This window comes from Anser brachyrhynchus, assembly GCF_964034855.1.
Source record: "Anser brachyrhynchus genome assembly, chromosome: 8".
NCBI lineage: Eukaryota > Metazoa > Chordata > Aves > Anseriformes > Anatidae > Anser > Anser brachyrhynchus.
In genome coordinates this window covers 27,382,361-27,406,020 of record NC_137702.1, presented here as the reverse complement: position 1 = coordinate 27,406,020, position 23,660 = coordinate 27,382,361, and the positions used below count along the sequence as shown (strand labels likewise).

Here is a 23,660-nt window from a genome sequence, read left to right as displayed (position 1 = left end):
TTAGATACCATAACCAAAACTGTTCTGTTGCTTCATCTTTTACCAGCATCTAATAGTAATAGTGGCTTACTACTTCAGATATAAGAACAACCAAGGGCTCAAAACAACCCACCCAACTCTGTAAATAGACTTCACTTGAGTCCATGTGGCTTAATGAAACATTTGACTTTAACATGACTGTTACAAGCAAAGTGTAGTCCAAACCACTTAAAGATGTCTAGAAATATTAATGCAAACTCTAAAGAGGAGGTGAAGCGAAGCCTGAACATGACGTGCAATGGCACAAGCCTTGTCTCAAGATCTAAAAAGGGTGTGCAGCAAACCATGTCAGAACCTACTGTGATGGAAAAATAGGTGTATAAATGAACACAGATTTAGATCTGAAATAGAGAGCACCTTAAACATACCAACTCAGAAAACAAACCCTGAACTCAATGCAAAGCCCAGCCAGAGATTACCACAAGGTAAAAGAAATTAAAATAGGAAAACATCCAGGTAGTTTTGGTAGCAATTAATGTTAATGGTAAAACATGCGTTGTTACCACAAATGTTAATATGACTTTGCTGTAAGTCTTAAATCTCATAGCTCTGCCAGATCAAGTCTGCCTTACAGAGGCTGGGGGTAATTACCTAGGAAACTAGAATAAATGACTACAATGGGTTTTCCCAGTTCCTGAGTAGGGAAATAAAAGGCTGATGTGCAACAGACAGAATCCCTCAGAACTGAGGGAGCCACATCAAGTTCTTTCTCCCTTTCCTCACTCCCAAAATATAAACAGAATGAACAAGGTATTACAGAAAAAAGAAAAAAAAGAAAAAAATCTGGACATCAAATGGAACATCTCCTTTATTACACAGTGATGGCACTTGGACTCCAAATTAACACCTTCAAGCAAACATGAGGAATATCAACTGAAAGCAAACATGCCACAGCTCTGAAGAGGCAGGGGATCATTGATTAAAAATGGCAAATCCTTTAGGTTTAAAACAGTGCCTTACTTCAGTGTCCAATTTGAACATTTAATTTGCACCACTGATGACAAAAATAAAATCACATTAGTCCGAAGTCAAGGTCTAAGCCTTTTCATGTTCAGCGGCAAATCGATCTTCCATCTTAACATGATCTGAAATTCAAACATTTGCAACAGGGTTTTTAATTTGATGTCAAGCCCATTTCGTGGCATAACTGGAAATAACAGAATGATCAACATTCCCAGGTAACTGCAATAACCCTATTCTATCTGTTTCTAGGGTCATTACAATTTTACATTCACATAATTTGAATATCAAAATCCCAGAGCAGTTCAAGGCACAAGCAGAGAACCTAGACAGCAAGTGGAAGAATCTAGGTCAAAATGGGAGATTCTCCTAGAAATTAACTAAACTGCAAACATGAGATAGGATGGAACAGCTTATACAAATGGTACTTCAACTTGTCTTTTCCCATCCCTCTTCCATTTGCTTTGCTCTAGTTGCAGAATAGTGCCATGCTTTCCCTCTTCAGAAGCCTGGTTACTCCAGGCTTTGCAAAAGAGGGGAAAAGCAAACAAACAAAATGTTTCCTATCCTTCTTAGAGGGTGAACAATGTCACTCAAAGAAAACAAGATGTAAAAAAGACTCTTTTAAGTCCATCTGGATTAATCTGGAAGCTACTCCTTTGCCTTCTGTTTTTATTTGGTTTATAATTGTGTTTGTGAGACCAACAGTAATAAATTAAGTGTTGGTTTTAGTTCTCTCTTCCAGCATCAACTTCCATTTACTTCTCTGATAAGTTTGTTTTGCAGGTACCACAGAGAATGAATTACCTGTTTAAAAGTAAGGTTTAAAATTATTTCTATGAATAAATGTGTGAGAAGGCTTATGTCTTAAACATTATCAAACCTACTCAAGCTCCAATTGTCCTCTTCCTCCAATACTTCTTCCACCTCAGAAGAAGGCATGCTACCAGAATTCAATGCTGCAAGTCCAACATCTGCTGGATATGTGAAAAACATTACACGTAACATTTGGATCTACATAACGTTCGGATAAGATCATCATAGCAACAGGGAGATGTGCTCACAAACTCATTTTTTCACATCAGCAGTTGCTCATTAATCTTGACTTTCCCAAGCCTGCTCATGTTTGCTGAAAAATATAATGAAGTCTACACTAAATAAGGACTTGATGTCTTCTGATACTTGCAAAAAATTTTGAGCACTCCCTAGATGAGAATTTTTCATTAATCACATACTTGTGGTACTTTTAACTTTGTGATGTGGTCAAAAACAAAGATTATCATTATCATTTTCATCAACTGGAAGCAAATATTACAGCTTGAAAAAGTTATGACAAACCTAAGAAACTTATAAAAGCTCATTTGGAAAGACAGCTGTCCACTTGTATTCTGTCACAAGAACATTCAAGAGCATAATCCTGAAATATTCACACTTAAATGTGTACACTCATCTAGAAGCTATAAGCTCATGCTAACGGTTTTAGAACTATTGACATTTCATGCCTAGCAAGTTGTATGAGCAATTTGGAGATGACCAATGCAGTAGCAATTATTACTGACCAAAACACAGAATTTATCTAGTGTTTGTAATTGTTTCTACTGGCACACCATGGCAATGCATTTCTAAAATTTTTCAAGGACTTTTCAATAAGGTTGTTGATAAGGTACAACATCATTCATCCTATTGATTCTCTCCACTCACCACTTATCCCAAAAGCTTGATTTATGTTCTTTGGGGCTGAAAAGGTTTTTTTGTTATTTTAAGGGACGCTTTTAGGGAGGCTACTGAGTGTTTGACCTTTATGTAAATCTATACAAACAGGAATAGGACCTAACAACTAAGGCTTTCCATATATGCCAAACATTTCATCAGTTTTACAAAACAGGTAGTATTTTCCTACTCATTTTGGCCACGGCAATTCTGTAGAGAAGAAAGCTGAAACTTGTCTATATCTTTTTCTGTTTCCTCATTCTCCCACATTCTGAAGTACACACTGAAGGAGTTTATCAAGTGCCATTCATCCCAAAACAGTCCATCTCACATTAAAATGCTACCCCTGAAAGCAACTGTACAGCTGGTTTCTTAGGCAAACAACTACGATTTATTTTTTTTTTTTTAATTCTACCACTGGGAGCTCAGAGTGAAGATAAAAACCTCTGGTTTTAATGACCATTGCGTTTTTACCAGCTCCTTTCTCCTTCCCCATTCTAGGCTTTAGTATCTTTACAAAAATATGCTATGCCTTGACACATTCCCAACATTCTGCAGCTTTATTTTGACTATTAGTTAAAGTGTTCAAATCTTACTCTGTAAAATTTTTACTCTTATCTCGCTCTGTAAATTCACAGCTTAAAATGTGAAACAACTGACGTCGATCTCAAATATCTCAGTTTTACTGAAGATTTCCTAAATGTTTTTTCCTCTTCTCTCTTCCTGGAAAGGTATATAAGTTGTTATAACAACTGTTGCTCTTTGCTGTGTTGATTTTGGTGTGTGCATCTCAGGCACATCTGCCTGATCTTCCTGGAATCTGTTAAACCTGAGGGAATACTAACACACCAGGATCCTCAACTTCAGCATGACTTTCTGCTGCATCATTGCCCGGATTTCCTTTGCGCTAACAGAGTGACTAAAATGATCACAGACTACATGACCTTAATATATGCATTCAGTGTTTTCACAGCAGTTTCTTCTTTTAAATAAGCAAGCTTTTCAAGCATTACTGGAGAGCTGGCTACACTAGATACTATCTTAAATCCTCTTAAAACATGCTTTTTTTAAAATTAGGTACTTGTTTGATTGGTAGGAGCCGGTATCTGATCCTGTTGATTTTTTCAAATCATAATTATTGTATATTATTTCTAGACATCTATTACAGTGCCCTACTGCTGCTATTTAACCAATTTTGAAATTAGGTGTATTTATTCTTTACTGACAGGATTCAAAAATTAAAAACAAGTTGTGTTCGTATAAGATCATTTGTATCATACAGAACACAATGCTCAGTCACACTGCTTCGATTATATAAAAGCAGAGTAAACAAAGTTCTTTTTCTGACAATATCCGGACAGCCTTTTCCCCACAGGACTTCAAACACTGCTCCTGAGGCCAGCGGGTGCCTATTGACATCAACAAGCTCTCAATCTAATCCCAATTCCCATTTCTGCAACACATGAGTTTGAAATTTCCTTCAGACAACAGGGATAGCAACAATTTGTTGCGGCATACCAAACAGCGCAGACACTGTTCGAGGGGCGTGCAGGGCTCAGAGCCGAAAGAACAAGCATCAACGTTATTTGTTGATTCTGGCACACAGGTAGAAAGGAAGAACCTGACAGCCCTGTACTAGTGAAAAATGACTCTCCAGCATGGAATTTGCAATGAAAACACTGTCTGGCACCCCACATGCGTGGGAGGGCATTTCATGCTCCGTCAGGAACGTAACGCAGCAACAATGAAATTTACTGAAAGAAAGGTAACTGAGTGGGAATGGATGAACAATGCAGAACTGAAGACAAAACATGGGGGTTTTATGCTCAGAAAGCATGGTTTGAGAACCTTTCCATTTCTGTGTGATGTATCCCCTCTCTTTTTCAAGTTGCCAGCCTACAAACCAGAAATTCTGCGCTATATTTGAAACAGAAGAAAACCCTCATCCTTTAACAGCTGATGTCAATACTTATACAGCACTTACGCACTGAAGTCATACTCGTGGGGTTGCCTGCTTCCCTCTTTCTTTACCTGTCCCTCACTCTGTACGTGCTGCTGCTTCAGCCCTACTTTCCATAAAAATAACTGCATACACCCTTCTTTTACTCTAATCATAAAGATCAAAGTCTCTCCAAAGCAGAGCACAAAGTTCAAGTCAAATTTTCATGTGTTTTGACATAATATCTGAAAGCAATTCATTTACCCTTAGCTATTAAACATAAGTTTCACCATTATAATCAACCATTTTGTAAGCAGTGTTTCCCAAGGTTGGTAAGAGGCCTATGACTATATAGACAGTATACAGCCACTACTACCATGGCACAGGGCTTTGCTCCACTATTTTAAAAAAAACTTGACATATATATTTCAAAAACAGATGATTTTGATCACTAGGGCATGTTTTTTCCATTTCAGTCTTAGTTCCTTGAAAGCATATTGCTCATTTACTGTTGACACATTTCTCATCTTCCCCCTGTTAGCGTGCTTAGTCATTAAAATCTGTCATAAAGCAGAATATTTTATCCTAAGATCACCAACTCAGGTGTCTGGGTTTTAAAAAAAAAGAACACTTAAATTTAACTGGAACTTTTAAAAGTACCAACTATGTAAGGCTTAGCATCACCTCAGCGACAGTTTATTTACATCTCAGCACTGAAAAGTACTTGCCAACTTCTGACAACTCAAGACAGCTACTGTCTGGCTCCCTGGGTATTCAGATGTTTCAGAGGCTGTGGAAATCACACAAACATCACCCATTTGGGTCAACAGTCTGAGAAACACATGCGTCTCCGAGGCTTTCTAAACCTTCCTATGTTATTTGTTTGTGCTTGTAATCATTCATATTTTGGGCATATTTAGGTAGAGCAGTTTGAAGAACTATTTTTAGAAACAGCAAAGTTAGTTAGCTGCATGCAGCAGCAGGAAGAATCTGGGCCGCTGCTTTTTTGGCCTTTTGCATACGTACAATATTCTATTCAAATTCAAGCAAGCTGGAGATTTAGGCCTACATTTGAGCAGTTATTCACAGGAATAAATAATAATTAAGGGGAAAGTTGAGAAGCAAAAAACACTGGAAAAATAAGTTCGCTTATTCCCAACACTAGCAATGGCGAATCAGAATTTTCAGAGAGGTACTTTATTAGATATGAAATCCCATGCCACTTCAAATACTCTCAAGCTAACTGTGCAAACATGTAACTGTTAAATTATAGAACTCACTCAGCGTAATGCTATTGCAGAGGCTAGTAAAAAAATACAGATCAGCAGACCTGTTGCACACTGCGACCTTGGCTTGTGTGGCAAGCAGTCACACAAGCACGTAATGCCAACAGCTGAACAGCAGAGCCATTATGCGCCCAGAGGTGTGCCCTGCACAGCTTTTGGAAGGATTGCACAGGCTTGTTCGATTTGTCATCTCCACCTCTGCACAAGCAGCTGTTACTTCACACACAGTTCATCTCACTAAAGAATCCCACAGACCCATGTCTTCCAAGTTTGTCACTGCAGTTTTACCTGGCAGCTCTGCAAGAAAGGTGACGATGGCCACTGAACAGGCCAAGACTACAAAAAACACTGCTTTTAAGCAAGCACCATCACCATCCCTAATATTGAAATAACTGTACCAGGGATACTAAGTCCATTTATGCTGTACTGTGGCAACAGAAGCAGAACTTCAAGTCTCTGGATCTAATTTTACTTTGGGATGAGAAATGGTAAATATCTTGGATGGAAGACTTGTTTTTTGTTGTTGTTGTTTTTAAACAAGTTATTCTACTTTCATAAAAATATGTTCTAAAATAAACTCTGTTATAACTACAAGTAAAGAGTGTCAGAAACATTTGTGCTGGGCTAAATTCAGCCTTAATTCAGAACTTGTTTACTTGTATTCAATTATACAGCAATAATTTGTACTGCAAAATATTTCTTCAAAATCAGACTGCTTAAAAAACAGGCTGGGTACATTCATGTAGCAGAAAACATGAAACCGATCAATTAGAAACTACAATAATAAAACAAAGACATCTGTACATTACGCATACACGTCAAAGATTTGATGCAAACATTAAGATATCTGATTTACTAAATACCTGAATGAAGAAAGCATTGATACTGCACAAAGACAATCAAAACCAACCATTTCAATTCCTCTGCTACTTGCACAAAAGGAATTTTTTTTCTAAAACAAGAAACGTACTAAATTTGTAAAAAGACTGTTTTAACAAATGCTTTAATTTAAATATGATTTATGAGGACAAAAGACATTCAGCATCCATGAGTAACAAGTGAAATTACCAGCTTTTTTTTTTTAAGGGGGGGGGGCCAAAAACGTGACAAAAGATTCAGAAAAGGATATTTTGGTTAATACTACTCACTTAGCCTTGTCAAACACTCAGTCACACTGCAACCCTGATTCATGCCAGCACTCTTAGATCAGATTTACCTCTGCATCTACTTACAAAAAAGGCAGCACATAGAAGTTAGTGAAAGTATGATACCTTAAAAAAAGGAAATAATGCTTGAAATATAGCAAATTTGAATAAATAACTATTTTTGCTGCTACCTCAGGTAAATTCTAGATCCTTTTCTGTGGAAATAGGGTAATGATACTCTATGACTCAAAAGCAGAAACCGAAGTTGAACTGAACATATGCTGGCAACGACAGATCAAACAGATACGTGGGTGGCTGTGAACGATATACTGGAAAATTCTTTTATATATAGAATAACTAGTGATAGGTTTAGAGAAGAATATACTTATGGTGTGTAAATTAGAATAGTCACATTAACCTACCACAGCTGTATATGAGCTTTACAGTAGGCTAGAAAACCCAACAGCTTGAATAAACAATTGTCAGCAAACAAAATTGGAAGGGAAAATATATGAATGAATTTCAAGTGCTTGAGATGGAAGAAACATGCTGTGCACCACATGGTCTTACAATGAGAAGGCCCAGGGTTTGATTCCACACTTTTTTTTTTAAATCAGAAGTGATTTCACCACATAGTACTCGCCTACATTTTGCCATCTTCACATATTTCATCCACTTTTATCTCAGCATCTTTCAATCATGTTTAATTTCTCTCTACTTTTCACACCTTCAAAAATTTCCTACCACGGATTTTCCTCTGCTCTTTATTCAACCTCCAATTTCAATTTAATTCCTCTGCTTTCTTAATTCTTCCCCACTGTGGTTCTTTTCCCCCCAGGGAACACTCATCCATTAGTTACAATTCCTGCACCACATCTACAAAAAAAAGTCTTCCTTCCTCAAGCAGCAGAACATGGGTGTCACTCAGGATATAATGATAAAAGAATGCTTACCTTTCCAAAGTCTCTTACATCAAACAAATCGAATGCTTCAAAAAGTTCACTTTTCTTCATCCCAAATATTTCACAACATGCTGAAAGGAAGGTCCTTATGTTCTTCAAGCAAAGAAACTAGGGGAAAGAAAATAAAAATGCTAAGTATGAAGTGAATCAATCAGAAACTTGTATGCTCTCTTTGGTCACAAATATATTATAAAACTCATGAACTCAATTATTCGTGGTTTTGTTTGTTTTATTTTTAAGTCAGCACTTCCACTATGCTATGAACTTCACAATTCAGTCAAACATTCCCTTCAGACTCAGAAGTGTTAACCAAATTCTGAATACAGAATTTTCTTTTTAGGTAAACAAAGAGAAATGGCAATATGCTACTAGATACAAGGTACTTTAAATGCAGAGTTACTTTTCAGTTCTAGACAGACAAGAAAATATAGAACACAAGTAAGACTGCAGGTTTTCAAATATGAGTACCTTAATAAAGCTATTAATACAAAAAAGTTATTCTACATCCACATCATGTATCTTCGGTTGTTAAGGTGAAAGTCTAGTTTGAATGCCTAGTGATCACACGTACAAATTTAGTACAGTAAAGGCATTATGAATACATACTCTCCATGTAGACCACAAGAGGGGATGAAATTTGCAGCTGAAAGTACTCTACAATTTATCTATTGGAAATTTAATATCCTCAAACCACCTGGATTTCTGTACTGAATCAAGGGCTGTTTCTGCCTTTGTCTGCTTAGAAGGGCATTAGCTCCACAAAGATGTCATTGCAAAGTCCTTAAGATCTTGTATGCAGTAGAGTACAAAACAAAATACACTATTTATAAGCCACAGTAGTTCAAATAACACAGCACTGTGCCTTGAATATGCATTTTGTAAGTACCTATATACAGCAGCTCACTATTAGAGCGGAGTTCCTGGAGTTCTTCACATTATCGTGGATTCGTAAGAATGTGGATTGTTTACATTACAACTGATCATAGCATTGCTGCAAGTTCCAACTTTACATTGTTTACATAAAAACAGTATTTTTGAAATTAATACAGAAAAAGTGTCACAACCATATGCATCCAGAGTGCAAAGCAATACCCAAACTGCTCAGTCAGACAAAACATGTCACTGCTTTGCCTTCAGCCTGAGACAACAAAACACCAATGCAACAGGGAGCCTGACTTCATGTCTTAGACAGAACTAACCAACCAGGTACGGGAAGAGCAGAGCACCCGGTGGATCAGACCGATTAGGAAATTATACATTATACCGATCAACAGGAGAAGCCTGAAGAGCGAACAGCTCCAGTGGATGAGGACAAGGCGACAGCCAAACTCTTCACAAAGCACCACAGAAGCCATCACCGCACAAGCTGGAGCCGGCAGGAAGGTAACCAGGATGAGCCCTGGCCTGAGACTGATGACATCCACACCAGGCCTAAGGGGCCGCCGGGGCCAGAGCTGTGACCTCGGCCCGGGCTCCCCTCAGCCCCATCCGCAGGCCCACACCTGTTCTGGGCAGCTGGTGCCAGGCTGTGGCCACGGCTGCTCAGTCACCACACTGGAGTCACGCTGGCCTGTTACACCTGCTGAAATTTGAGGAAACATGCCTAGATTGCTCAGTCAGTACCACAAGCTTCTCTGTTTCACACAAACTACAGTTTTCAAGTCACAATTACACAGTTAGAAGATACAGCCCGCTATCAGATATAAGGCATCGTACTCCTTCCACCCTAGCCCTGTCAGAAAGTGCCAGAGGATGAGTATAGAACAGTGATAGTTTTCTTTTTGTTATTATTATTGTTCTTAAAAGCCAAAGGCTACTAGGTTTCTCTATGCAGAGTACTGATTCAGCCTAAATACTGATTTACTTGCACTGAAATTCTCACAGCTGCTAAATTTTCTCCTCACTGAAAAAACTCAGCTGCCTTTTTAACACCTAGAAATTTTTGAATTTAGGTTCATTAGCAATGCCATTTCCCAACAAAAAGATCACAGCTGCATTAAGTTGTTTACCTCTTAAGAAAACCTAAAGTTAAGGGAAAGACATAAGCTGTCATGGGCCTGAAATCTGGCCTAGATTCGCCACAGGTATTTCCAGGAGCTGCATTTGGCTTTTTAATATAGCTAAAAACTGCTCAGTGCATCAGCAGGTATGCACAAACAAAATGCTCTTCCCACTCTGCAAAACTTCTCTAAGTTTTCCTAACAGAGGCCTCCTATAACAGAAGACAGATGGGAAAGCAAATTACATGAAATTAAGTTTTCCTTTAAAAACAGTGGGCTAGGGAATGTTAAAGCACTTATGTTGCAAGTAAGAAATGGAATTCTTAGGTATGTTCTAACAGAAAAAAACAAAGAAGATTCCAGTCCTCCCCCCATTTTGTTTTGTACTCAATACTCACTAATTCATTAAGCGGCAAACTGCATTTAACGTTTCATATGTTAAACAGGCTTGACATAATTTTAATCTAATATTCAATAACCCTAAGACAACACGGCAGTTATATTACATTTCTTGTAGGATCTAGAAACCACAGACTACGCATTTGTCAAATCTACCTTCACTTGGGATGGGACCACATCATCAATTACAGCGTGCCAAATGGTGCCTTTAACAGAACAGGCCTCCGGACAATACAGACTAACCCCTGCTAGTCCAAAGAAACCTCAGTGGGTTTAGCTGAGCATCTAATGATTCACGAACCATCAATTAGCTCTTGCAAAACTGAAAATGAAAGGCTTATTTCTGAACTATTAAGCTAACCACAGTAGCTACCTGAATGTACCTCAGACTACTAAAACTAAAATACGTTCATATTATATGCACACATTTTTGAATAAAGCATATGAGAAAAAAATATTTACAAAGAATGTTATATGCTACTTATATTTTCCAAAAGTCACTTAATTATGCTATTCACAAAGCTTTCAGAAAATTTTCCAAAATGTTATATTGCAATCATCTACAGAAACAATTTTCTCAATGAAAACAAAGATTTTTATCACTGTGGTTATTGTATGAAGAAGTGCAAATTAGTAAAAGAAACCTCCAAATTAAAAAAGTGCACACGCGTAAAACTGAGGAAGTTCTACAGAAGACAACCCTTCTCGCTGGCAATAAGAAAAAGGCAGCATCAGTCTGCAGCCTCTCGCTTATAAGTATAGTCCTGAGGATATTTGGAAACCTACTACATTTTTGTGTTTCATTTTCAAACAAAAACATTATGCTTTGGTACACCACAGGGAGATCAAAGGCATGACGAGCAGTTCTCATACAGATGCAATGAGAGCTAGACATCTCTCATTTGGTCTCATCTCTGAAAGTCTCCTCCACAGGAAATGTTGTCTTTCAGTTCAAGAACTGGTGCCTCTTCAGTAGAAGATAACTTAAAAACATACTTAAAAAAAAAATTACCAAAAAGGGTTCATTGCTATGTTAGGACACCACAACCTAGGAATCTTAATATGTGGATTGCTAAAAGAATTATTGCAGGAGGATGGTTCAAGCCACAAGTCCCAAAACACTAGTGAAAAATAAAGCTCGTCTCTCTCTTCTTTAGGTGTAGCAGAAGAGGAGAGCACACACAGATATGGACCATCAAAAACCACCATACACAGGGACGGTCAGGACCCTGCAAACAGGTGGAAAAGGGGGATAGCTCCAGCCACCCCCACCACTCCCTGCACAGAAATGGATGTTCACCACTGACAGCTTCCCAGATTTCCTATCTGGCAGCAAGGCTGGAGAAATATTGCCACAAGGTATGTTTAATATGATAGGGGGGCAAAAAAATCCTTTCAAAATGTGTGCAGATTATCAAGATATTTCTGAAGCACGCTGGATGTGCCTTCACATAGGTACTTACACTTCTACAAACGGATGATGTTGTCATTGTCAGGGCTGCTGAGATGTTACAACTCTTTTGATAAGCCCTTGAGTCATTTAATGCAACAGATCAGAGTTTTAGCGGCCTCTGGTCTGTTCTGCACTGAATTTAATTTTGCAAGAGGCATTAAGATAATATGTATAGAAATGAAGAAATGAAGAACAAGTTTGCAAAAAACTTCTACCACCCAAAAAAAAAGATAGGGTTTATGTAATTGGTACTGTATTTGTAAGAACTTAAATTGGATAAGAGTGGGCAAACCAAATTATACTTAGTTCCATAGAAAAAGCATGCTGTTTTCTACTGTAATGCTTGCTACTTGACACAAAAAGAAGCATTTATTTCAGGCTTTCCAACACAGCGCATGGTTATGGGTGCTGACAGAAATGTATAGAAAGACTTTACAAAGGGAACTGAATAGAAATGACTTATTAGACACAAAAAGCACAGGCAGGACTATAGCTGCCCAGAGGGAAGACTGATTTCTCTAGCCAGTCCTTTAATGAAGTGAAACATGAAATGCAAAAGAAAAAAAAAATCAATTTCATATTCCCTCTATTTCTATAGAGGTAGAGGTATTTCTCAGAAAATATGTTTTAGCAATGAAGTACTTCAATGGAATGAAGGTCTGTTGGTACAGACCATATTCATATCCAGATGTACCTTTTGTACTAAAAGGTATTCCTAAGGGAGTTCAGAGACCAACACAAAGAGCTCTGAAGATCAAATTGTGCCGTTAGACATTTATATGAAATTCCGACATAGCAACACCAGTCAGGCAAGTGAAAACCCAAGGCCGAGAAACGCCAAGTATTTAGAGAGGACAGAATTCTAATCACACTTTCAACTTTTTTTTTTTTGTTTAAATCGTTAAGAGTGGAAAACACAGCAATTCATCTTTATTTCCCCTTTTATTATAGGGCTTCTAGTCAAAAGCAAGGAAGCAAACTTTCCTCATATTTGTACCCGTACCAATAGCCATTCATAGTATGTAGGACAAGCCAGGACCAAACACTGCGCACAGACCAAACTGAAGTTTGAGCACCTCAGACAGTCTGAATAGGTGCTAGGCTACACACAGGCAGGAATACAAAGCAGACCACTGTTACTCTATGTCAGGGGGAAGGTGGGTTTTTCCGCTCTCCTTTTAAAAATAAGGTGGCAAACTATGATTCCACTACTTCTTAAACAGGCACCATTACTCCTTCCAGACATTCCACAGCTATCCCTCCATCGCCACACTTTGCAGGCCTTGTGATGCCGCAGTCACAGCCCTGCACAGCCTTCAGGAGGTTCCCAATAACCGCCAGCACTGCAGCCAGTCACTCTCAGCAGCTGCCCTGTAGGAACTATGACAAGAAGTAAAAGCACAGGAAAAGAGGATTTGGGGGTAGCTAGCTGCCCTCTCAAACCACCTTACCACTACTCTTCCTTTGGGAAGAGCAGGGCCCGTCAATGAAAGTTCTGAAAGCTTCCCCTCCTGCCCTTCCTCCGACAGCGCTACGTGATGAACTGCACAGCTGCAGCTATTCGCCTGTGCCTATACAGCCAAATCGGCCACGTAGGCATACCCCAAAAGGGCAGCATCTTAGGTAACGGCAACCATTAGTTACAAAAACAGCTGAAGAAAGGCCAGACATTCAAAACAAGTGTATAAAAGGGAAGTAATCAGGTGAGCAAATGTGGCCTCAACTCATGCATCTCAGAAGGAACAATCTTTTTTTTTTTTTTTTTATTTTGTGAAATTCTGATGTTGCATGCAAGAAAGCACATACAGGCTTGTGAAGATGGGAAACTTTTTTTTGTCAGTCCTTATTTATGGCCTTAGAGAAAGCAGAATTAAGCAAAAAGGAAGAGAAGGCAGAAGAACACAAGAGGAACAGACCCCTGCCAGAACACTTCCATGCTCTTCCTAGACCTCAGCGCTTAGCGCAGAACACAGGCTCCTCACCTTTCCTGCCCACTTTTGGGGATACTGATGAGAAAAGATTAGCTGGAAAGATCTCATTTTTATTTCCACCCTGTTGCAGAGAATAAACATAAGAAGTAAAATTCTTTCAGCCATATCCAATAAAGGAAGAAAATTGGGTACTTACAGATAGATTTGATCTTTGATATCAAAGGCTCCTCTTTGCAAGCCAGGCTGGACAGTCTCCCAACACATGCCATCTGACAGACCCATCCCAAAAGCAGGGTTACCAAAACAGCTGCACGTTATACCTCTATTAAACATTTTTTTTTAAGCCATTATCGCTATGTTCATTAACATCTGATGACTAGGTACTCAGACAAAGCGGTGGCCCGTTGTGATACTGACAGAACTGCATGTTCAGGGTTAACAATTCATCACAGAAATCATTCCTGGCTCCTTCACAGATTTCAGCAGCCAAAGCAGATTAGATTAGTTCTGCTCTGCCAACAGGGGTAATTATCACTATATGCAGTAAAAATAGCTGTAAGGATTCTCAGTGAATGAAGTACGGACCCAATGATGAAGTCTTAATTCAGCATCTATTAATGTCTTTTCCTGAGCCAGCAAGAAGGAAAAGCAATATTCAAGTCATGAACAGAGGTTTAACATTTGTATTGTCTGTGTGCAACTTTTCTCGTGAAGATCTTTTAGATCTGGAGTCCTCCTGAGGTAGGTGATGCACAGGGCCATAAGGAATGTAAAGACCATGTCAATGGAAGGGGATGAGTGCTCCTATTTTCAGTACATTAATGAAAGCTAAAAGGCCATCTCATGAGCTTCCTGGGTTTGAGTGTGACAAAACCACAAGTGAGTATTACTCTGACTCTCATATAAAATATTAACTTGCAAATGACCTTTAAAAAAAAAAAACTAACAAACACAGGAAGAACACACAACTCACAACAAAGGAATTCAATTTTAAGTTCTGCATTTGGCCTCTTGATTTGCAAACCATCTCCATCGTTGAGATAATCGATATTTTTAAAGCTGTAAACAGGAGCAAACAAGCCAAATATTAAATACTCCTAACCTTCATCCTCCAGAAGGGACTGTCCAGAAATATTTTTATTTCTGTTACAAAGCAGACACACTAATAAGGCTGCAGGAGTCAGCACACCGAGTTCTGGAAGAGGCAGGCTCATTACCAGCATCTCAGCTGCGTACAGCCCATGCATTAGCTGTTCACATAGTCACTTAAGGCAGGAATCATTTTCTGGGTAGGAAAACATGCAAGACTGGTGCCACTACGTAACGGTGAAGAATTTTGCTTAGAATTGTGCTTTGCAGAGAACAGCAGGCATTCCTTAATTCAGAGAGGATACTTTAATGTGAAATCCTACAGGCAGAGTAGCTAGGGAGATCTGTAGAGCTACTCGTTACTGGGTGCAGGCTTTCTCTGAAGGCCTACACAACGCACAGGATGCTGTATGAACTATAAAACATATTAAATTCCTTTGAACCACTGCTAACACAGTATGAATATTAATAGCATGTTCTTTATTTGCCCAGTTAATGTAGTAATTAAATATTCATGGCAAAGCTCTCCTTAAAATTCCTAACTGACTACTATTCAATTGTGTCTATTGCATTTTGGCTTGAGTATGGAGGAGTTTTTTTTTTTTTTTAATGTACATTTGCTCTTCTCTATGCTTCAAAGAAAAGAAAATGGAAATTGAAACTTGAAAAAGCTGAGGAAGCAGAAAGGATGCTGAGCTTTTGTTAGTACTGATATGGGGTGGAGGGAGGTCAGGAAAAAAAAAATTCAGGACTTGTACTCCTGACTCTCTCTCCTCAGCTATGCTGGCACTATAGCACCGATTGAAAGCGAGGGCAAAGAAGCATTTAAATTATCTGTGCTTTTTAAATCAAGCTCTCCTACAAGCCATGAAATTGGCAACTTCTAGTAAACGGTCACTGAATCCCATTCACCCAACAGTTTCCATGTCCCACCATGTACACTAGAACAGGCATCACCAGGTTGGGTGAAGAAGCCTTTTCTTTTGCCCGTTGCGAGGTGAAGAATATAACAGAGCTTGGGGAAAGCACACAGTCACTAAACAGAGAGCAATTTTTTGAGTATAGAGCCCTATATACAGGAATTCCCCAAGTAATAAGTGTAATTAGCGAGAGGCAGTGGTGGGAGCTCAGGACAGCATCCTGTTGCAAAGAACAATTTTGGGGGAGCCCTTTGTGCCCTGCTAGCAAGACTTAACAAGTCTATCCTGCAGTATCTTGTCAAAAAGAGCAGTAATTAGAATACTGTATTAAGTATGCAAAGCACACCAATTAGCTAGGGGCTTTCTGTGCTAAGTTACCTTTCCAAGTGACTAGCCCTATCCGTCTTATGTCCTGAATCTGCATCCCTAAGATGTCTTTCTCTAAGTATCTCAGTGTTATATGAACAAATCCAAAAGGCAGGAACACAAAGGAAATATGGAAGACTGTCCTGAGAAGAACAGGAATAGGAGAAAAACAGCAGCAAGGAAATGAAGAGAGGACCACAGGAAAAGGAACAGGAAAGGAAGACCCACACTGGAAACAAAGGTTAAAAAAGAAATCAAAATAGACTGATAAAAAAAATGGTTAAGTGGTTGTTCCCACTGTATAAGACATTTGACTCTCTAATAATTAAACCATGGGAGAAAAAAATAAATAAAAGCCTAACACAAGGGAACAGCGTGTTAACATTTTGGTATTAAAATGCTTCAGGCAAACCTATTTATAAAACTGCCATTTTCAGTGAGATAACGGTCACTGTGCTGTGAATTGTATTTCAAACCGTGCCATGGAAAACACTTCTGTTGAAGGCAGAACTGTAAAGGATGCTTACTTTCTGCTAAGATGCATTTTCTTTGGTTCTAACATAGGGTTTCTGATCATTCACTTTTCAGCTTAGTTGAAGAAACATGGGCAGTTCCATCAAACTGTTTGGTAGTTGGAAAAACCTCAAAACATGTACCTACATAATCTATTTAAACTTGGCGGGGGGGACTATAACCTACAGCTTACCTGAAACATGAAAACTGCAAAACAAATGGAAAATCTCAAACAGATTACCACCAATGTTTTCATGATTTAAAAAAAAAAAAAAAAAAAAACATATCCACTCAAACCATGAAAATGCTTAAACCATGAAAAGCTTCCAGCTCCAGGATGAAGTACAGATCTTCACACTGATGGTAAAGAGAGCACCCAACACATTTCATACTGGTAGCCTGGCACACTAAGATGCTGTTTCTGTTGCATCTTAATATCTTTTATTCATGACTGTTTTGTTTTTACAAGTCTCTGACATTAGTATAACAACACGAGAAGAGTTTTTCTGCCTCTATTTGTGGAAGGGAAATTAATTTGGGGTGTGAGAAGCCCCGAGAAGGTGTGGCAAAAGATTTTCATATAGAAGTCCCCACCCAGAATTCACAAAGAAGATCTACACTTAACTTCAGCTTCATTACAGAAGAATAATCCCTTTACCTATCTATGCCTTTCCACACTCCTAAGAATCAGCCTCGTTCAACTCATCATCTGAATTGGATCTACTTTTAGGGATTAAGTTGTGGCCCCACTGTCCTGGACATGCCTACAAGGCCAGACCTGGATCTCAGCCACCAAAATTCCTTTAAAAAGGCTCAAGGTATAGATTTTTTTAAAATAATTTTTAAAATTAGCATGTACTTGCTTGTGCTTTTTTAAGTACTGTTTCCAAACTTTATACGTGACAGATTCAACATTTATTTTGAAAGGTCTCAAAAATGGTCAATACTGAATCATTCATGGAAATTGGACCCAATTGAACAATCTCCCGTAAGTTAGGAAGTGCCTATTAAAGGTGAACCTAATCCAAAGAACTCCTACACTCTTCCATTTCTTACAGGCGGATCACATAAGCTCATATTCTAAGTCTATGAATATGAGTCTAACATTCTCATTATTATTCATGTTAACGCATGAGATTCATGAAATACGGTGTTTTCTTGAACTGCATGAGTATGCTTTTCCAAGCTCTTGTGATAGCAGAATCAACTCCTAGCCAGACCTTAAAGGCGTAGTACAGCTCTCTACAAATGCCCCAAAACGAACATGGCTGTCCTCTACTTTAAAAATCCACTGTTCTATTTTTGGTAGTGTGGCATTTCAGGTTTGCAGTGTATTAGACTGCTCTCTGTAGCAAGGACAGGCTTTTCTGACATACTCAGGGAGCACTTCAAGGATTGCCAGCTCCATAAGTAGAACAGTTAAGTCCAGAAGCCCAAACCACAAACCAGTGGGAATAGGCACGTCTGAAAAACAAATTCCAGCAGTAAACTTGCAGGACTGGAGGTGAAAACTGTGTTCACTGAGGAAACTGACTGCATTTTTACACCTTTGTGATATTCTCTGGAGCTTTAACATATCGACCATTGTACTTAGCAGGCTGAGTATTTCTGATCCTTCTGCAATCTTTATTACCACGTGTATTTTAGTTGAGCATTTCCCAGTAGCAATGCGTTATCTATTGAAAGCAAATTCAGTTTGCTTTACTATTCCCAGATTCACACGCCCTCATCAAGTAGAGCAATGGGTAGCAGATATGTCATATCTTCCCACTCACTAGTGAAATGAGAAGACTGCAGAAAGGTAGCCTTCATTCACCAAACACCGAAAGCTCCAGTTGTAGTTCTGTCCCCAGCAAGGACGCTGAAGGTCACTGTGCCGTACCAGTGTCTCAAGACCCAGTCTTGAACCAAGATGGGAAACAAGTTCAAGCCTGCATTTACTTGCAACCTTCCCTGCCGTTTCCCCAGTGAGTGGAGGTGCAGGATTGTCCATCCCCTCTCATTAGGGGATGCCACAACCCAAAGGCTCAAGCAAATGCAGAACTTGCTGCCAGGGTCCTTGTACACCTGATGAGACTGAATTGATCGCACCAGGAAAACAGGAAGCCTGAGGCAGTAAGACTGTACAACATTGAACGTCTTGAGATAACACAGCCAGGTAAAGTGGTTTTAAAAGCAGAAATACTGCACACAATTCATTTTCTTCATCAACAAGATTGAAGTACACGACTGCGCACAGCCCATGTGGTTAACCAGCGCGCTCTGCCCCCTAGACACGTTCTCAGGCAGGCCGTGTCACCCCAGGACCTTCATGGTCTGCACTAACTACTGAAACGCAGATATTTAAAGTAAATTACATATTTATTTCAACCTACACTGAGGAAAAATGTATAATACCATCTATTCCATAAATAATTACAGCAATCTAAAACTCTGATACTTTATCTTAAAACACCACAGAAAGTCTTCCAGAGGACAGAAGTCATTTGCGCGATTTCTGACTTATTCGATCTGATCATTTATAGTACTGCATTACCTCATATGAGCATTAAAAAAACACTTGCAGCGTTAATGACGGAGCTTTTCCGAAATACTTAAAAGCCATTACATAGACCACACAACCCAAAGTTTAAAAAGAGAAGATCTAGCAGACCACGCATTCTAACTCAGTTTGCTGAAGAAGCATCTCCTATTGCTTGTTTTGAATATGCTACCTACCGCTTCCACTGGATACCCCCTGCACACGCCTCCATTTCCATACTGGAAGGGACAGCAAACAGTTTTCTCTTTGCTCCCTCAGGCGTCCATCATGATCTCCTCTTACACTGATACTTTTCAAAGCTGAAAAAAGCCTTCCTTCTCTGTTGAGCCGTTCCTCACCAGAACGCATTTCGTACCTTCGGAACCCCTGCTGCCCTTCTCCACACCGCTCCCATTTTATTATGCCCTTTTTAAAACAGGAGACCACAACTGCACAACGCAGGCACACTGTGGATTAAGCAGTAGACTGCAGCAGAATAATGGGCCATGATGCATAATAGCATAATGAATGTTTTGGGCACAAAACAAGCTGCTACAAATGCACTTTGCAAAAACGCTGGGGTGCTACATCCTCCACAGATGTCTACCAAAACAGATTATTGCTCTGAAGAGTCAGGTCCAGATGATCACAAGATACTGAGCTAGTCAAAACAGTGGTTTGATCCACAGCTGCAGTTCTTGCGATATTGACATAAACAGGACACAAACGCATTAATAGTTCTCAGCTTCCAAAAAACAAGAGAAGTCAATTAAAATACAACTTTAACGATGCAGAAACTAAAGCATTTATACCCATGTTCTTCACGTGGAGTCACTCTCAAATCCAGCCATTGTTAGGTAAACTGTGCTCCTCTTCTTCAGTGACATGTGAACTTCTTAATTAAGGAATTCCAAGTGAAATATAATATATATATATTTTTAAGTAGTTATCATGCGAGAACTGATAAAGTTTAGATCAAATTCTACCATCGGCAACATTCAATTACAAAATCAGCTTAAAATACGCTGACACCTTATGAACCAGCAGCAGGTTTCCTTCCTTAAGTATGCTGGTAAGCAGTGAGAGGTAAACCTGACATAAGATGTTTCAGCCAAGTATTGGCATAGGTCTCCGCTGTCTAAAAGGCTGCATTCACTTACCCCAGCTGTCTGCCAAAGCGAAACGCATCACTGAAGCAGCCCAAACTTGTGTGGGAGATGTATCGGTCACGTAAACACCTACTTCACTACTATGAATTAGCAGCTGTGATAATCTCAGCAGAAGCAAATGAGTGAATGGTCATGGAAATTCAACTGTCACTTCCGTATGCGGCCCATCTGATGTCAGGGCTGAATCACATTGACACCTCGCCTGGCAGCAGCCTTTGAAATACATTGATGAACAGCCCACGACTTCTTCAAAGGATGGCAGTCCGGCATCTCGAAGTAAAACAGCCACAAGCATGGATTCACGAAGAAGGATATTTATGAAAGCAAAAAATTTGAAATCAAAATTCTAGGGCACAAAATGGTATTAGATCACCTAAAACAATAAAATGGTGCACAGGACAAATATAGCGAAATCCCTGCAGCAAAGTGCAATCTAGAGTTACCTGGACTGTCACCCTGAGCCCTTTGCTACACTACAGCAGGAGTTTAAATGGAGTACATCAGCGCCAGCGAGCAGTCTGCTTTACCTGACTCCACTCCATGCCAAATGTGGCGATAATAGTAACTCCTTTTTTCTCCAATTCAACTAAAAATTTTATTATTAAATCACTGTAACGTAGCTGGCAGTTTCAAGCAGCTCCCTACAACCAACCTGAAGGCAGGTTCAGCACAGAGCAGAGCATCATTGTTGAAGACCCAGTCCCCAGACTTTATGAAGTCCAGGAGAGGTGACAAGAGGACGTATGAACACTGCTGTAGCCACGGGGCAGCACGGAGCCCAAGACACCAAGCAGGCTGAATGCCTCCATGAAGCCTCCAGCACGTGGTCTCAGACCCTGCAATAATTAAATCCTTCAGCAGTGTAAAAGGCAACCAGCATAGTGGCAGAAGGCTTTATTGTTACCACACCTGGCAGTCCCTGCACTGGAAATGACTAAATGCAGGGGTGCTGACGAAGCCCAGGGACTTAAGAGCCAGGGGCAGAGGAGGAACAAGGCAGAGGAGGAGCACACGAGCCTGCTCCACTGGACTAAGTGCCCAGGGAGCCTACAGTGACAGCCAGTCACGCACAAGTCACGCCAGCAGGTACGTTCACTCCTGCTATGCAGTCATCTCAGGAAAAGAACTACAGAGTATTCTACCAAAATCCTCATTCCAGTTATAAACGTACAGCATGCTTTGAGTTCTGCCACAGTACTTGAAGGGTCATTGGATGGTGAACTGTGCTAAGGATCACCTTAAAGCAATTTAAAGAACTCATCCTAGTCTTCAAGCTATTGACTTCCCGCTGGATGGCTTCCGAACACTGTAGGTATCCTGGTGACCTCACAAAACGCAAGTTCCTGAAACATCCTCAGAAGCACCTGCAGTAGGTATTCTCCATCCCTGAATGAAGGCCTGCATAAATGGTTGCCGTTAGTTTCATGCCTATATTTTTCTCCCTCAAATTTACAAGTAACATGCAGATGGGTGCTGGAAGCCTTCTCCCTCAGAGGGGAGCTGCGAACTGCTACCGTAGGAAATCCCTGTGCAGCGTGCTGCTGCTCTTCTGAACTTGGCGAAGGGGCTGAACCCTGCCTACTGCACTCAGTTAAGTCTATTAAAATCATAAGGCACTTATATGAATAGAACAAATCCATTTACTATTTTAGCAGCAACATATGCTTGGAGGATGCAGAAATCAACTTTTTTTTTTTTAACCAGAAGCATCCCCATCATCCTAAACTTAATAACATCAATAAAATTAAGTTTAAAAAGCACACTAAAATCAGAGCAAGACACTGCATATTTGCACAAAACCACATAAAAACCAACAGTCACTCTTGTCATGGCTAAAAAAACGTTTGCATGAGCAGTAATCTGTAACTAGTTTTGGCACTGATGTATACATAAAGGAAAACATAGCAACATATTGTAGAGTCAGTGAAAGCATTTGCCTGCCTGCAAGCTGTAGGCAGTTTGGTTTTTTAAGCTATTACACAAAAGAACACATTCAAAACCAATACAAGCAGCTGCTGTAACATACTTTCAGACCTCTGAACAGCACCACTTCACTAAATGCCTACCAGAACATCACTTAAACAGAAATGATTCCTGAGGATGTTTTCTTTTTATCTAACAGTAAAAACAAGTATTGGAGCTAAGCTATAGCAACGTCCATAAAGCCTAAGTTTGCAACTGATTGTTTCGTGTTGTTCTATTCTACTGACTAGTCAGCAAAATACAAGAAAATGTAAATAAAATACAGCACGATCCTGGACCAGCTCCTGTCTTCTAAAAGGCACGATAGGTTGGTGAGACAAGAAAGCAGATGGAGATTAGAAAGAATAACAAAATCAATATATATGTAGTTTGTAACTGGGAATTTATAACAATGACAGATTTTCCTCTGCCTCTGTATGGAGACGGTTCTCAGCACAGGGGAAAGAATATGAGTTATTTTCAGAGCAGTGGACATGATAAAACTGCAAGGCCAGTTCTCCCCTCTGAAGGCAGATAAGCAGGACAGCAGCATGGAGTCCTTGTAGCAACAAACCTGTCCGTTTGTTGAAGAAAACAGTGTGAACAACTAGACAGAAAAATGATTTAGTAACGTCGTTTTGAATGAATCAGAAGTGAGGTTATGTGAAACAAGGGCAGTAAAGAGGCAAGACAATTAGAATAGACCCTTGCAACTAGTTCTGTGGCTGTATCATTGTTTTTATTGAAATCCCAATTGCGGTGTGTGTGTTTTTTCAGCAACTAGCCTTTCTCCATTTGTAACAGTTATGTGCTACTTCTGAACAGCTGTTTAACAAAGAGCACATCAGCTCTTTTTTTTTTTTTTTTAAATGGCAAAAAAGGGTAGGGACCTGAAGTATATAGCTTAGTTATTGAATGTTTGTACCACTCGTTCATTTCTAAATGAAACCATAGGAGCAGCCACATGGGTATTTTCTACACCAAGGACTGGAAACTCACAAGGCTGTGACTCACTGTTCCCCGCCGAGAAGGGCTGTGCCACACACAACTGGCCGTGCTGACTGATCCTCCAAACGTGACTCACGCGTCTACCAAAACCCGGGTCGAGATGCACCACCAGGCTCAGCGGCTCCATCGCAAGCCACAGCACCTCAGTACGTCTCCTCGGCAAGCTCTCCTGCAGCCGCTCTGCTCACACCTTCCTGCTGGCTCTAAAAGCCTTTGCAGCTCAAGGCAAACAAGTTAACCTAACATATGCTGAAACCCAGTCAAGTTACATGCTGCCAGCAATGAGCT

General features: G+C 39.7%; 1 protein-coding gene across 3 annotated transcripts in view; it reads right to left on the bottom strand.

Moving 5' to 3' along the window:
* VAV3 (vav guanine nucleotide exchange factor 3) overlaps positions 1-23,660 on the bottom strand; it is a 175,078-nt gene that overhangs the window by 129,439 nt on the left and 21,979 nt on the right. For all 3 annotated transcript variants that reach the window (XM_080603587.1, XM_080603585.1, XM_080603586.1), the window contains exon 2: positions 8,033-8,149. In XM_080603587.1, the coding sequence (XP_080459713.1) occupies positions 8,033-8,092 (60 nt within the window). In that variant the 5' untranslated portion in view covers positions 8,093-8,149. The remainder of the gene's footprint in view (positions 1-8,032; positions 8,150-23,660) is intronic.